Raw genomic sequence first — 16,424 nt, 5'->3', positions numbered from 1 at the left:
TAATGGCTATCATTATGAATATTTGGATGCTTTCCACAACCTACCATTATCTCAGTGGGGATGCCAAGTTCACAGTTTGATTGACAGAAAAGAGGCTATTAAAGGATTAGTTGTTTTTGATATGGCATTATGAATATAAGTCTGTTTTTTGGGAGAATTATCTGAAGATAAAAAAGTTGAGGGCTCTGGGGAAAAGGCAGAGGAATGTGACTAGTGAAATTTCCCTTGCAGATTGCTAGCAAGGCACGACAGGCTGAATGGCCTACTTCTGTGCTGTAATAATTCTATTATTCTATAATAGTCACCATCTCTTGACATTCAACAGCATTAGCATTGTCAAAGTCTTCACCATCAACATCCTGGGGATCACCATTAGCCACAAACTTAACTGTAATGGTCACTACTGTGGTTGCAAGAACAGGTCAAAGGCTTAAGTATTTTGTAGTGAGTGTCCACCTACTGATTCCTCAAAGCCCTATTTACAAGAATGTGAAGAAATACTTTCCATTTGTCCAGATGACTGTAACTCCAACAACACTCAAAAGCACAAAATTACCCAGGACAATGCAGCCTGTTTGATTGGCATCCCCATCCACTACCTTACAACATTTGTTACCTGTACCACCAGCACACAGACTGTAGCATACATCACCTGTCAATATTCATTGTAGAAACTCACCATGACTTCTTTGACAGCATCGCCCAACACCTCAGCCTCCACCATCTAGGAGAATAAGGCGCACGTAACACCATCACTTGCAAATTCCCCAAGTCTCTCACAGTTCTGATTAAGAACCCCCTACCTAAAAGCACTGTGGAAGTACTTACACCCACATGGACTGCAGCACTTCAAGAAGGCAGCTAACCATGACCTTCTCCATGGCAATTAGAAATGGATAACAAATGTTGGCCTCGCTAATGACATTCACTTCCCATGAATGAATACATAAAATGGAGCTTTGATTATTTCAAACAGAAACTAGACAAGTAAACAAGAGGCAAGGAGATAAATTTTTCCTGAAACTTTAGGCGGAGATGTGGTAGATGGAATGATGTGGAGATGCCGGCGTTGGACTGGGGTGAGCACAGTAAGAAGTCTTACAACACCAGGTTAAAGTCCAATGTGTTTATTTCAAACACTAGCTTTCGGAACACTGCTCCGAAAGCTAGTGTTTGAAACAAACATGTTGGACTTTAACCTGGTGTTGTCAGACTTCTTACTGTAAATGGAATGGGATGAGACCTGCAGTGTAAATGCTAGCACAGCCAGTTTTTTTTGCTCTTTCATGAGATTTGGGCATCGCTGGCAAGGCGAACATTTGTTGCCTGCCTTAATTGCTCGAGAAGGTAGTGCTGAACTACCTTCTCGAACCGCTGCAGTCCAACTGGTGCACAGACACCATCAGTGCTGCTATGAAGGGTGTGCCAGGGTTTTCATCCAGTGACAGTGAAGTAACGATAATGTACTTCTAGATCAGAATGGTGTGTGGCTTGAGGAGTACTTGTTGCCGGTGGTGCTTCCATGCGCCTGGTATGGGTCGCAGATTTGGAAAGTGCTTATTAAAGAAGCCTTAGTAAGCTGCTGCAGTGCATCTTGTACACACTGCTGTCACTGCGTATTGATGGGGAAAAGGATGAATACTTAAGTGGTGGATGGGTTGCAGATTTAGTGGACAGATCTGTCCTAGATGATGTTAAGCTCTTTGAGAGTGGTTGGAGCTGCAGCAATCCAGCCATCCATCACTCTCCTGAATTATGCCTTGTAGGTGGATGACTTGCCACATGGAGTCAGGAAATTAGTTATTCACCTCTGAACTCGCAGCATCTGACCTGCTCTTGTAGCCACAGTATTCATTCCAGTTCAATTTCTGGTCAATGGTAACCCCCAGATAGGGGATTCAGTGATGGTAATGCCAATAAATAATTACATTCGCTCTTGTTCAAGATGTTCATTTCCTAGCATTTGTGTGGCACAAATGTAACTTTCCAGTCATCAGCCCAAACATGAATATTGTTCAGGTCTTAATGCATATAGGCAAAGACTACTTCAATTTGTGAGGAGTTGCTCATGGTACTGAATTATGCAATCATATCAGCCCCAGCCTGAATTGGCAAGGGCTAACTGCATATAGACACGGACTGCTTCAGTTTCTGAGGAGTTGCAAATGTAACTGAATTGTGGAATCATCAGCAAATGTCCCAACTTACAATTGAGAGAAGGTAATTGATGAAGCAGTTAAAGATGATTGGGTCTAGGACACTACCCTAAGGAACTCCTCCAGCAGTGCCCTGGGACTGAGATGAATGCCCTCCAATAACTACCACTATCTTCGTTTGAGCTATGTGTGACTCTAACCATTTGGGAGTTGTTCCTGATTCCCATTGACTTCAATTTTGCCAGTTCTTGATGCCACACTTGATCAGATGCTGCCTTGGTGGAAAGTGCAGTCATTCTCACCTTTCCCCCTTAGGTGCAACTCTTTCAACCTTGATTGGACCAAGGCGGTCATGAAGTCAGGGGTCAAGTAGCCCTGGTGGAATCCAAACAGAGCATCAGTGAGTGAGCAGGTTATTTCTGCGTAAGTATCGCTTGTTATTGTTGTCAATGACACCCTCCTACAATTTGCTGATTATCGAGAAGGGGCTCATGGGGCAGGATTGGATTAGTCCTGCTTTTTGTGGACAGGACAAATCTATACAATTTTCCACAAGTCAGATAAATGCTAGTGTTGTAGCTACACTGGAACAGCTTAGCTATGGGTCCGGTTAGTTCTAGAGCACAAGTCTTCAGTACTTTGCTGGGATGCTGTCAGGGCCTTTGCAGCATCCTGTGCCTTCAGCCGTTTTATGATCTCACATGGGAGTGAATCTAATGGGCTGAAGAGTGGCATTAGTGATGATGTGGACCTCTACAGGAGGCTGAGATGGATCATCCACAACATTTCTGGATGAAGATGGTTGCAAATGCTTCATCTTTGGCTTTTGCACTGATGCACTGGGCTCCCCAATCATTGAGGATGGGGATATTGGTGGAGTCTCCTCCTTCTGTTAGTTGTTTACATTCATCTTTTTTAATTTAGAGTATCTAATTCTTTTTTTTCCAATTAAGGAGCAATTTAGCATGGCCAATCCACCTACCCTGCACATCTTTGGGTTGTGGAGGTGAAACCCACGGAGACATGGCGAGAATGCGCAAACTCCACACGGACAGTGACCCAGGGCCGGGATTGAACCCGTATACTGCAGTACAGTTATTTACTTTCGTGACTGGATGTGGCAGGACTACAGAGCTCAGGTCTGATCCTTTGTTTGTGGAAACACTTCACCTCAGTCTATTGCCTGCTGCTTCCATTATTTGACTAACGGTCTTGTGTTGTAGCTTCACCAGATTGACACCTCAGTTGTAGGTATGCCTGCTCCTAAGGCGCGGCAGCTGTGGGTGAATGTACGGAGGCTGCTTACTGTTATTATGATACCCTTGGAGGGCCGAGAAGTGGAAGTGGTGGTGGAAATGGAAATTCGATTGGGCCTATTTGTTTGAGGTGTTGGCGCGATTCAGGTTCAGGCAGGGGTTTGTGAATTAGGTTTGGCTGTTGTATAAAGCGTCTAAGGCGAGTGTTTGGACGAACAAGGTCAGCTCGGATTATTTTGGGTTACACTGGAGGACGAGGCAGGGGAATTGTCACTTCAGTTGATGGGAGGAAGTTTTCGCTACCCTGGGATAAAGGTGGGCGGATTTGGGCCCAGCTGCAGCTGGTGGAGGGAATAAAGGCAGACTTTAAGAGGTGGGATGTGCTGCCATTGTCTTTGGTGGGTCCAGTACAGACGGTGAAGATGATGGTGCTGTTAAGTTTCTGTTCATTTCCAAAACCTTCCGATTTTTTGTTCCTAAGTCCTTTTTTAGGGAAGTTAATGGGATGATTTTGAAATTTGTGTGGTGGATTGGGAGGGTGTGGGTGTTTTTGGAAAGGGATTGACCCAGTTTTGGGGGGGGGGGGGGGGGGGGGGGGGGGAAAGAGAGAGAGAGAGAGGAGAGAGAGAGAGAGAGAGAGAGAGAGAGAGAGAGAGAGAGAGAGAGAGAGAGAGAGAGAGAGAGAGAGGAGAGAGAAAGAGAGAAAGAGAGAAAGAGAGAGAGAGAGAGAAAAGTAGCATTGCCGAGCTTGTTGAATTACTACTGGGCAGCAAATACTGCGATGGCTAGGAAATAGGCGGTGGAGAAGCAGTAGGTTTGGAGGCAGCCTCATGTAAGGGAGCCGACTTGAGGGCACTGCGGGTGTTGCCACCCCTTCCATTCTTGCCAATCAAGTACTTCACGAGTCCAGTGGTGGTATCAGCACTGAGGGTTTGGAACCAGTGTTGGTAGCACTTTGGATTGGAAGGCATGTCGCTGTGGGTGCCAATATGCAATAATCATAGGTTTGGATGTGAGGTTTTGGGGGTGGCGACAGGTGGGGATAGAATGCTTTAAGGATTTGTTCGTGGGAGAGAAGTTTGCAGACCTGGAGAAGTTGGAGGGGATGTACCAGTTACCAAAGTGAATAGATTCATTACCTGCGGGTCAGTGACTTTGATAGGAAGGAGGTGCCATAGTTTCCGACGCTGTTGCCCCCACTGCTGCAGGATAAGTTTCAGTCTGAGGATGAAATTAGACATGTATGGGGAGCTGATTAAGAGGGAGAGTGCTCCTGTGGAGGAGGTCAGGCTCATGTGGGAGGAGGAGTTGGGAGGGGCGTTGGGGGCCAGAGTGTGGAGTGAAGCTCTGCGAAGGGCGAATGCGTCCTCTTTATCTGCAAATTTTATTCAATTTAAGGTGATGCATGGAGCCCACAAGTCTGTGTCCAGGATGAGACGGTTCTTTCCATGGGTGGAGGATAGGTGTGGGCAGTGTGCGGGAGGTCCGGCGATCGATCTACATATATTTTTGCTGTGTCCGAGCTTAAGAGGGTTTTGGAAGGGATTTTAGTTGGAAAAGGGTGTGGAGTGCTGGGGTTGTAGTGAGCTGAGTGGGGGGGTGTTGGTCGGGTGAGGTGCAGAGATTTGTTACCTGTTGCCGCAGTTGGCTTTTATATTTTTGTGATGATGTATATATTTAAAGTGCCTTCAATGAAATGTTTTTTTTAAATTAAGAGGTATGCCCTTCAGCACACGTCATTGAACCTGCTGTTTCCTGGTGTGATGGCAATGATGCAGTGAGGATTTTGATGGGTCATGAAGTTACAGCTCATGGTTGAATACAATTATGCTGTAGCTGATGTGTTATTATATCCATTCTGAATCTATCCCATTTAACATGGTGGCAGTGCCACAGAACACGATGGAGGGTATGCTCAATGTTAAGACAGAACTTTATCTCATGAGAATAGTGCAGTTTTCACTCCTACCTATGTTGTCATAACGGATGCATTTACAACAGGGGGACTGAAGAGGACGAGGTCTGGTAGGTTTTTCCCTCTTGTTTGCTCCCGCAGCTCCAGGCCCACTTTAGCAGATATGTGCTTCAGGCTTAACTCAGTCTTGTGGTACTACCGGGCTATTCTTGGTGATAAACATTGAAGTCCCCACCCAGGGTACATTCTGTGCTCTTGCTATGCTTCATGCCTCTTCCAAGTGGTGCTGAACATGGAGGAGAACTGATTCATCAGCTGAGGGAGGGCAGTTGATGGTAATCAGTTGGAGGTTTCCTGGTCTACATTTGACTTGTTAGGTTGAATGGCCTTTTCAGTGCTGTGCATTCTATGTAAGCTGGAGTTGAAACGAAATGAAAATCGCTTATTGTCACAAGTAGGCTTCAAATGAAGTTACTGTGAAAAGCCCCTAGTCGCCACATTCCGGCGCCCGTCTGGGGAGGCTGGTATGGGAATTGAACCCACGCTGCTGGCCTGCCTAGGTCTGCTTTAAAAGCCAGCTCTTTAGCCCTGTGCTAAACCAGCCCCTAAGTTGTTTTCCTTATTTCAAAGAAGGTAAGTGGGATATTTAAGAGTTATTCAAAATCATGAAGCATTTTGATAGAATACATGAGAAATGGTTTCCAGAGGCAGAAGTGGCAATAAGATAATTGTCAAAAGTAGAAAACTTTTTATTTTTAAAAAACAAAGAGTTGATTTGGGATGCACTGCCTGAAGGGGTGATAAAAGCAGATTCAATAGTAACATTTAGAAGAGAAGTAGATAAATAGTTGAAGGTTTTTTTTTCTTTCACAGGCCCAAGGAGCAAATACAATATGGTTAACTCTGTACTCTACCAAAGAGCCAGCATGGGTACAATGGTTCAAACATCCATTTTCTATACTGTATCATTCTTAATGAAGGCCTTTTTATTGTTTATTCCTAATGTAACTGGACGGAACCCCAAATGATCTCAGTACAAGTGGGTTATTTTAAATTTTGCACATGTCCTGTTCAAATGGAAGTGCTAATTTACAATTTAAATTCTTCTCATTTATATTGTCAATTTTATGTCATTACAATTTTTAATGTAATTTTATTTTACACATCATGGAAACATTTTATTTTCAAAGGATTAAATACTATAAGGTTTGTAATATTTCTTCTTCATTCTGTATCCTTCATTCAATGCTCAAGACTGATCCGTGGCTTACGAGTTGAAGAGGGGGGAAGCCCTTGAACACCAAAAGACCTGGGGCAGGATTCTCCGATTGCCAACGCCAAAATTGCGTTCGGTGATTGGCCGGAGAATCCGTTTTTATGGTGAAATTGGGGACGGCGCCATTTTTTGGATGGGCCACCCCCTGAAAAACGGCGCACTCAAGGAGTAAGCCGCACACCATTATAACAGCCTCAGGCCCTCCACCGATGCTCCACCCCTGATGGGCCAACTTCCCGACAGCATCGGTCGTGTGTCCTCTCAAATTTCAGAGACGATCGCCACAGTAAGGGGGGGGGGGGGGGGGGGGGGGGGGGCGTTACGCTGGCATTGAGGGCTTTGGCGGGGGCTGGGGGGACTGGTGGGGAGTGGCCCGGGGGTGGCGAGTGAGTTACAGGGGGGCACTATCTGACAGGCTGGAAGAATAGCGGGCTGGATTCTCTGGTGTCAGGATTCTCCGTTGCGCTGGCAGCCCGGGGATTTCCTGATGGCATGGCGCTGCCCACAATGGGAAACCCTATTGGTCGGCTGACGAGACGGAAAATCTGACTTTAGTACAATTTGCCCAAGTCGTTCCATAGGTAAGCCAATCAAACATGTTGGTAAAGCCATTAAGAAGGTGGTCTCTGAGGATAACATTTCCAGATGACCTTCATAAAACAAGATGCAAAAAGCAGCTCTTACAATAGTCCTTGTATAAATGGATCACAAAAATTTTTAAATGCAGCAGGTAAGCACAGATGGATCTGATTTCAGGCATATTAATAAGTTGTTGCTAATATATTCAAGGAGAAAAGAAATTGCATAGCAAGGGTAGGCTTAATGGTTGACAATAAAGTGAGTAACTTTCTTTCATTCTGCATTATAGGCTCAATGCATTGTTGTTTGTGGAATATAATGAAAGACCTACCACATGATAGTAAACTTTGGTCCCAACCAACTGAACTAGCAAATCCAACCAGCTAAAAGAAAAGGAGCTGGATTTTCCTTCACTATGAAGCTCGAAATTGCCACCCTGACCATCTCTGGTGAATTCATCCCAGGGGAGAATTAAACTCAAAGTCTCTCAAGGGATAGTGAAAGGGAATGCAGTATGATCCATGAAAATGTACTGGGGCTAAATCAAGATGCAGAAGAGGCACTGGGTGGGATTCTGACCACTAAAAGCCCATCAATGCCAATAAGGATAACCTTAACAGTGTTGCAGTAGGATTGCCCCTGTAGAATCCATAGAAGCAGGATATGACAATAATGGACAGAAGAACCCTGAAAATGTCAGCCTAATTTTATTTGAGATTACCCAAATCAGGTTTTTCAGTAGGTCAAAGATTGGGCCAACATGGAGAAAGAGAAGGCCTCTTCTAGGTACTGCACTATTTAATCAAATTTGAGGCCATTATCAATAGTGCCCTGAGCCTATCACCATCTTTCAACAGTACTTGGAAGTATCAGACAGAACAGAAAATGTGTTGATATTCTAGATTCTGCTAGCCACCAATAATTATTTCAGCTGGTCCTGGCAGGTTGGTTGCGGAAAGGCAGGTCTATCAATTTTATCATATTTTGCTGATCAGCAGAGGCATGATTAAGTATATGGATACAAGAATATATTCCTGGAGAAAAGTGTTCAAAGGACGGTATTTCTCCTCACAAATATATTTAATGATGAACAGGAAATTTTAAGTGTCAGCTTGGTTCAGTGCTGATAAATTCAGACATATGTTTGCGAGTTAGCACCCCACTCTGGAACAAGCAACATAACCTAAGCTGATAATTTAGTGGTGCACTGAGGAAGTGCTTCATTGTCAGAGATGTCAGCTCAGGTTTTTCAGTCAGCGATAGAGCAGGAGCAGATTTAAACTGCCTACTTACTATTTTAGCTGGAGTCAGGAGACCAAGTGACAAACTGAATTCCAGCAAAACCACACACCCTTTTTGTCAATGAACAGAAGAGGTGTCATTTAAAAGTCAGCTTGCTGACACGCACCGTTTTTAAATGGACCCGTCAACCTGGACATTGCCCACTCTCAATGCAATGCTCACGCCCTCCTTCACACCCTGACAATGTTGAACTCTGCTCTCATCCCAGCAGTAGGCCCAGCAGTGTTCACTCTCTCCTTCACCCCACAATGTGCACCACTCTCCCTTATCCCTTAACAATGCTTGCCACCAACCCCCCACTTCCTGATGATGCTTACCCCCACCCAACCCACCTCACTCCATCCACCTCACTCTAACTCTTTTGACATTGGCCATACAGGACTTTGGGTTTCTCGAAAGCAATTCAGGAGGGGGTGAACATTGTTGGGGGCTGAGCATTGTCTAGAAGGGGTAGGGGGACCGTGAACATTACCAGGAGGGGAGTGAACATTGCTCGGATTATTGTGTTGCTGGAGTTGATTTACTTGGTGCTACTGAGCAGGCTGAAAAGCTCGAAGTAAATCTGTGAGATAAAAACAGGAAAGTGTAGCACCAACAGCTCAAGTCTGTGCGGCTATGGCCAATTGATCCCACGACCGTGGGGAATCTTGCAATAATCCAGGTCAGGTAAAACATGCAATCAGAAATTTAAATTCCCATTTATACCGCACATGCACACATCAGGATTCCAAGGCTCTTCAGTGACTTAAGTGAAGTCATTCACAACTCCCCATTTGGGAGATTCTGGCCATCAGCTTTTGGATGAAACATATCCAAGGATCCAATTGCATGTTCAGTAAATTCAAAGGATTCCACAGCACTTTTTAGAAGAAGGACATTGTCTTGGGCAATATTAATCCCTGAACGAAAACCACAAAAATTAATTAAAAAAACGAATTGGTCTTCTCCTTACTTCTCATGTGCGACCTTGCTGTGCCAATTTGGCTGCTGAACTTGCCTATAAATTATCAGTAAAGTGATGGGAGGGCTATAAAGCAACACTTTACTTCGCAGTAACCTGCTGACTGACACTCAGTTTGGGTTCCGCCAGGGTCACTCAACTCCTGACCTCATTACAGCCCCGGTAAAAACATAGACAAAAGAGCTGAATTCCAGAAGTGGGGGAGAGTGACTGCCCTTGACATCAAGGCAGCATTTGATATAATATGGCATCAAGGAGCCCTAGCAAAACTAAAGTCAATGGAATCTACTGGCTGGAGTCGTATCTGTCCACAAAGTAAGATGGTTGCGATCGTTGGAGGTCAATCACTTCAGTTCCAGGACATCACTGCAGGAGCTCCTCGGGGTAGTGTCCTACAACCATCTTCAGCTGTTTCATCAATGACCTTCCTTCCATCATAAGATCAGAAGTAGGGATGTTCGCTGATGAATGCACAACATTTAGCACCATTTGTGACTCTTCAGACACTGAAGCAGTCCATGTCCAAATGCAGCAAGACCAGGACAATATCCAGGCTTGGGCTGACAAATGGCAAGTAACATCCCTGCTACACAAGTGCTAGGCATTGACCATTTCCAACAAGAGAGAATCTAATCATCGCCCCTGATGTTCAATTTGCTGAATCCCCACTATCAACATCCTGGGGGTTACCATTGACCCATAAACGTAACTAGACCATCTACATAAATAATCTGGCTACAAGAGCAGGTGAGAGGCTCGGAATCTTGCAGCAAGTAATTCACCTTCTGACTTCCCACAGCATGCCCACCATCTACAAGGCATAAATCAGCGGTGTGATGGAATATTTGCCACTTGCCTGGATGATTTCAGCTCCAACATCAAGAAGTTTAACACTATCCAGGACAAAGCAGCCCATGCGATTTGCACCCTTTCCACAAACATGTATTGCCTACACCACCGATACACAGCAGTAGCAATGTACACCATCTACAAGATGTACGGCAGGAGCTCATCATGGCTCCTTCAACAGCAGCTTCCAATCCACAACCACTACCATTTAGAGGGACAAGGACATAGGATCACCATCACCTGGAAGGTCCCCCGCCAAGTCACTCACCATCCTGATTTGCAGTTCCTTCACTTGTCACTGGGTCAAAATCCTGGAACCCTCCTTAACTGCATTGTGGGTGTACCTACATTACATGGAGGCAGCCATTCAAGAAAGCAGTTCATCACCACGTTCTTAAGGGCAATTAAGGATGGGCAATAAATGCGAATGCCACATCCCATAAATTATTTTTTAAATATTCCCCAAAGTATTTCAAAGCTAATTAATTATGTTTGATGTCTAGAGGATAATAACTATATAAATGTGAGCTCCTTCTTGTATATGGCATGTTATTGCTTTAACAAGTTAACTTAAACACTCTTAATAATAGCCTAGTGGGACGTGGAGAAGTTAAAATGTAGGACTTTTGTGCAATACGGAGAAATTGCATAATTTTTCATTCACTCACGAACATTAGGTGAATTTTAAGTTTCAGACTCGTAAGCCAACAGATGATTTGTCAGTGGCTTTATAACTCAGCCACTGCATTTGTATCTGACTTGTGCATTTTTCAATCAATTAGGTGGGATAACAACCTGGGTCAATCCCTCTCTTACGAGAATCCTCTTCACATCCCAACCTCACCAAGCACCACTGACACCCAGTCGTGTTATTGCAATGCTACACATCTGTGATCCATTCTCCCAAAATATTCCACAGCTCACATTAATGGGTCTCTTTTTTTCTCTTCTTGGAGAGTTCAGAATATTAGGGCGAGGCAGAGGTGGCCCTCGAGTATCCCCACCTTGACAGCTATGGAAAAGCTGACACTGAATTTTAGCTGGGTTTTAGCATGTCTAATCATTGGCAATGTAGAGTTAGGGGTCTTCCGGCTACATGGTGATGGAATTAAATATCACACAGCCACATATGGCATACAACACTCACTCAAATGTGCTTGATGTCAGTGGTCATTGAAAAACAATGATCTGCACAACGATCACTTGGAAGCCTCTCACCTGGTCAGTTCTCTCATCTCTCACAGGCCCTACAAACTGTCCCTTAGACTTTGATATGGAACAGGAGGAATGTTCCTTAGAAGAGGCGCCATCAAATAACTTATGCACACTCTCCAGTAGCGCAGGTATGCATATTCCAGTAGGGCCACCAAAACAGGTAGTTGGGTTGAAGCACATCTCACAAATGAGCAACCACAGATGTTGAAAATAGCAGTGGAAAGTCCCTGCCAAAAGCCACAGGGTGTTCCAGGCTCTTTTCGGCTGGATGCAGAAACTATCCACAAAGAGGATTATTCTGGAGCAGCAGCAGAATTCTAAAATTCTCTATGCTCTCAGCCAAGCATACATATTAAGCCTTGGCTTGGAGTTAAAGCAATCATTAAGCTTGTTGAAACAAGAGAAAACATTGCTTGATTGGCAAGTCAGACACTCTGACCTTTGCTGTCAATTTCACAATGTTTGTTTACTCAATCTTAAGTGGTTTCAAGTATTATGGTTTTTCTAATTAACACTTTAAAGAGTCAGGACAATCGACACTTTTATTAGCTTCTGGTAAATTTGCCAAACATGGATGAAGTTATGAATAAATTACTTTTCTTTAAAGTGTTTCGGTTTACACGTTCTACATTGGTTTTAGAAGTATGTAGTGGGTAAACGGGCAAGGGTGCACCGTGGCTTGGGGGTGAGGGGGTTAAGGGACATTGGGAGGAGGAGGAGGAAGGGCAGAGTTTGGCAAAAGGTTGCATGACGGGCCATGAAGGGTCAAAAGGGGCAAGTTGAAGGGCAAAGCTTTGTACAGGGTTTACGCAGGGCCATAGGGGTGCGAGGAGGACTGTTCGAATTTACCTTTTAAAAGGTTCCCTCATGCAGATCAGGGTTCACAACTACTCTGTGAAACACATATCTTTAAAAACCTGACTTGACACCATGAAAATGGCAGAGGAGTAGACGATATCTCTCCCCGCAATAGAACCAGCCAGGTTGGGAATGCTGTATGTGGGCTTTTGACAGCACCCAGGCAGCACCCTTTAAAGGCACTTCCATCCTGACTCAGTGAATTGTTAGTCTACAGAATTCCCTTCCCCTGAAAGCAGTTGAGGTTGGATCATTGAATATATTCAAGGTTGAGGTAGATATATATTGTGATCAACAATGGAGTCAAGGATAGGGGAGGCAAACAGGAAAGTGGAGTCAATGCCACATATTCAAATCTGCCGTATTATCAAATGGCAGGGCAGGTTTGAGGGACTAAACTCCTACTCCTAATTCTTGTGTTCTTCTATTCGTGATCTTTTATGTATGTTGCCATTTTATCTTTCTGCGTCATCTGCCTGGTCTCTTCATCTTGGCTTTAATAGCAAAAAAAATAAATTGCGATATCTTCAAACTTTACAATTTTTACTAAAGTGACATGGAATAGCTTATTTCTAATGGATTTGGTATGGATTAACAACTGAATACAAAACACGGTACAATTAGGCAAGCATGTTTACCTACCAGTTTTCCTCTTTGCTGTGCTGATCTTGTTTCCCTTAGAGTGTACACATCTCCGCAAACAGAAATTTCCCGCCATACCCCAGGCTTCGATTCTTCTGTAAAACCTCCCCTGGGATGCATTACCAATACTCCATTAGTTGTTAATCCATCCATGTGGCCATCAGGATTTTTCCATTTAGCAGCCTTCTCCTATTTCGTTCCAAAAATATAGATTTACAATATGTACTTTTTTAAAAATACGTCCTTTCAGATGGGTTTGGCTGGAAGTTTCTCCCCAGCTCTGACAGTGAGTTCCCCACTACTTTCTAACCACACTGGAGTCACTTTTTTGGGCCCTGGGGAGTTTTTCTTCAGGCTAGCCCACATTTCGAATTATTTATCACTGGGGAGCTGAATTCGCTGGCCAGTCCGATCCTCAGAGATGGGGGCCACCATTTTGAATGGGGGCCACCATTTTGAAAGGGTGCCCCGATCTCCAAGTGAGCTGCAGAGTCCCCCACACCCTCCACTTACAGACATAGTCACCCCCTCCCCACACACATGGGCGTAACCCCATACCCCCCCTCCCCTTCCAGACCGAGAAGTCCTCAGAGGAACTCGGACGATGCACATTCATATCAATTGGGACGATGCTGCGTTTGTAAAGAGATTACTGGGGACGATTCCAGACTTGGATTCTCACCAGCTGATTATGGGAGGGGATTTTAATTGTGTTACAGAGCTGTAGTTGGGAGAGGTCAAGTCCCGAGTTGATGGGAAGGTCGAGGATGGCGAAGGACCTGAGAGGGTTTACGGAAAGAATGGGGATGGTGGATCCGTGGAGATTCGGAAACCCGGGAGTATTCCTTCTTCATGAATGTGTACGGAATCTACTCTCGGATTAATTTTTTTCATGTAATTCGGCCAATGCTGAGGGGGTTGGTAGGGGCTCGGATTATGAACTGCACTGGTTGGATGTGAGGCTTAGTTCGAGACAGGTGCACTAGTGGTTACTAGTCGAGATAGTTGAGGTTGTTAGAAGGTACTCGGCGGCTCCCATGAAGGAGTTGTTGGCGGAAAGGAAGAAATTGAAGGGCAGTTTGATCGGTTGACAATGGGCAGTGGGTCAGCTGCAGAGGGCGTGGGGGGGGTGCAGTGTGAAGCTGGGGAGGCGAGTTGTATGTTGGCCCACCAGTTGTGGTGTCAGGCAGCACGGTAGCATTGTGGATAGCACAATCGCTTCACAGCTCCAGGGTCCCAGGTTCGATTCCGGCTTGGGTCACTGTCTGTGCGGAGTCTGCACATCCTCCCCGTGTGTGCGTGGGTTTCCTCCGGGTGCTCCGGTTTCCTCCCACAGTGCAAAGATGTGCAGGTTAGGTGGATTGGCCATGATAAATTGCCCTTAGTGTCCAAAATTGCCCTTAGTGTTGGGTGGGGTTACTGGGTTATGGGGATAGGGTGGAGTTGTTGACCTTGGGTAGGGTGCTCTTTCCAAGAGCCGGTGCAGACTCGATGGGCTGAATGGCCTCCTTCTGCACTGTAAATTCTATGAAATCTATGGATATTTTGCAGGTACGGGCGGATAAGGGGGAGCTGGTGTCGGTGCCGGAAAAGATAAGTCAGCTGTTCAGGGCGTTGTACGAGAAGTTGTATCGGCTGAGCCGATTGGAGAGGTGGGGGATATGGGGCAGTTTCTGGACTGGTCGGGAGTTCCCAGAGCTGGAGGAGGGGAAGAGACAGGCACTAGAGGAGCCGTTGGGGCTAAAGGACATGATAGATTGTATCAGCAGGATGCAATCGGGGAAGGCTCTGGGGCCGGGCGGCTTTCTGACAGAGTTTTATAAGCGGTTTGCGACAGAGTTGGCCCCCCACTTGTTGGGGATGTTCAGTGAGGTGGTGAAGGGTGGGTTGTTAGCAACGTTATCACAGACGTTGATCTCGTTGATCCTAAAAAAGGGGAAGGACCACGGGAGCGTGGGTCCAATACTCACTAGGAGTACCTGCGAAAGTATTGGCGTGTAGGTTGGAGGGATATATGCCAGAGGTGGTCTTTGAGGATCAAATGGGCTTTGTGAAAGGTAGGCAGCTCTCCAGAAACATTAAGAGGTCAGAACATAGAACATACAGTGCAGAAGGAGGCCATTCGGCCCATCGAGTCTGCACCGACCCACTTAAGTCCTCACTTCCACCCTATTCCTGTAACCCAATAACCCTCTTAACCTTCAAGTTGCTGAAAGTAATTATGACTCCGTCAGGGGGGGGGGGCGGGGGGGGGGGGGGCGGCGAGCACTTGAAGTTATTGTATCCATGGATGTAGAGAAGGCTTTTCATTCAGTAGAGTGGAGGTATCTGTTTGAAATTCTGGGTAGGAGTGGGTTTGGGCCGAAGTTTGTGACATGGGTTTGACTTTGATATGTGTCCCTGGGGCTAGTGTCCGTACAAATGAGACGGGTTCGGGATATTTTGGGTTACATAGGGGAACGAGGCAGAGGTGCCCGCTGTCACTGTTGTTATTTTTGTTGGTTCGGGCGTCGGCTGAGTGGCAAGTGATTGCAAGGGCGGGGGGATAGGGAGCAATCCCCCCCGGATTGATAGGATGTAGGTGAAGTAGAGGGAGGAGGGGCTGGAGCGGGTTAGGGACATGCTCTCAGAGGGGAAGTTTGCTGGACTAGACTTGTATTGCAAATGCTCCAAGAAATGTGCTCTTCGATTAACCATGCACCATAATCCTGTACCATACGTACCCCAAGAAATATGTTTTTAGATGAATCAAATCCTGCAGCATAAATCTGCGCTGTGTACGGTGCATTTCTATCACAAACTATCCTGCACGCAAATCTGGAGATGGTGCTTTGAGTGATTTGCATCTCATCGTTACTCTGACTACCAGAAACGGTGTCCGTCACCACAAAATCAATGGGATTCTCTGTAGACCTTCCAATCTGTGAAAGAAGGAAAATATAATGTAAACATGGCATTACAGATTATTGGAATGAAGGCTATTTCCTAGTATCTCACAAATACATCTATTAGCAAGAAACTTAAACTAGATTTTTCATTGCAAAACAATGATAACCTCTTTAAGGTTTACTAAATAACATTAAGATTCAGTTAGCTGGACTTCCGGTGGCGACATGCAAGTGGAGGTTGCTCGTTGTGTGGCTCCTGCTTTTGTTTCTGTTTTTTTTGGCCCTTTATACGCGGTTTTTGGGGGATTTTTTTCGAATGATTAGGTTTTGGAAGATCTGAACAGGTTGTGAAATGTCAAAGTTCCAGAAGAAGGAAGGGGGCGAGCGAAAGTCTGTTGATGAGAGTGGCTGCGAGTCCAACAGGAAGAAAGATGGCTTGTGCTAGTTCGTCGGGAGGGGCTGCTCCTGTTACAGTGGAAAATCTGACTAAGTGATGTTGGGGGAGTTTGAGCAGCTGTGCTCCAAGC

General features: G+C 45.3%; 1 protein-coding gene across 8 annotated transcripts in view; it reads right to left on the bottom strand.

Annotated features, from left to right (window-relative positions):
• Positions 1-16,424, bottom strand: part of LOC119954352 (E3 ubiquitin-protein ligase pellino homolog 2) — a 260,592-nt gene that overhangs the window by 15,686 nt on the left and 228,482 nt on the right. For 7 of the 8 annotated variants that reach the window (XM_038779572.1, XM_038779530.1, XM_038779547.1 and 4 more), the window contains 3 exons: positions 15,733-15,930; positions 13,010-13,198; positions 680-724 (listed from right to left, as the gene is read on the bottom strand). In XM_038779572.1, coding sequence (XP_038635500.1) covers positions 680-724; positions 13,010-13,198; positions 15,733-15,930 — 432 coding nt within the window. The remainder of the gene's footprint in view (positions 1-679; positions 725-13,009; positions 13,199-15,732; positions 15,931-16,424) is intronic. The other variant, XM_038779556.1, reaches the window with a different exon arrangement.

Source organism: Scyliorhinus canicula, chromosome 2 (genome assembly GCF_902713615.1).
Source record: "Scyliorhinus canicula chromosome 2, sScyCan1.1, whole genome shotgun sequence".
Taxonomy (NCBI): Eukaryota; Metazoa; Chordata; class Chondrichthyes; order Carcharhiniformes; family Scyliorhinidae; genus Scyliorhinus; species Scyliorhinus canicula.
This window is presented reverse-complemented; position numbering and strand designations above follow the sequence as displayed.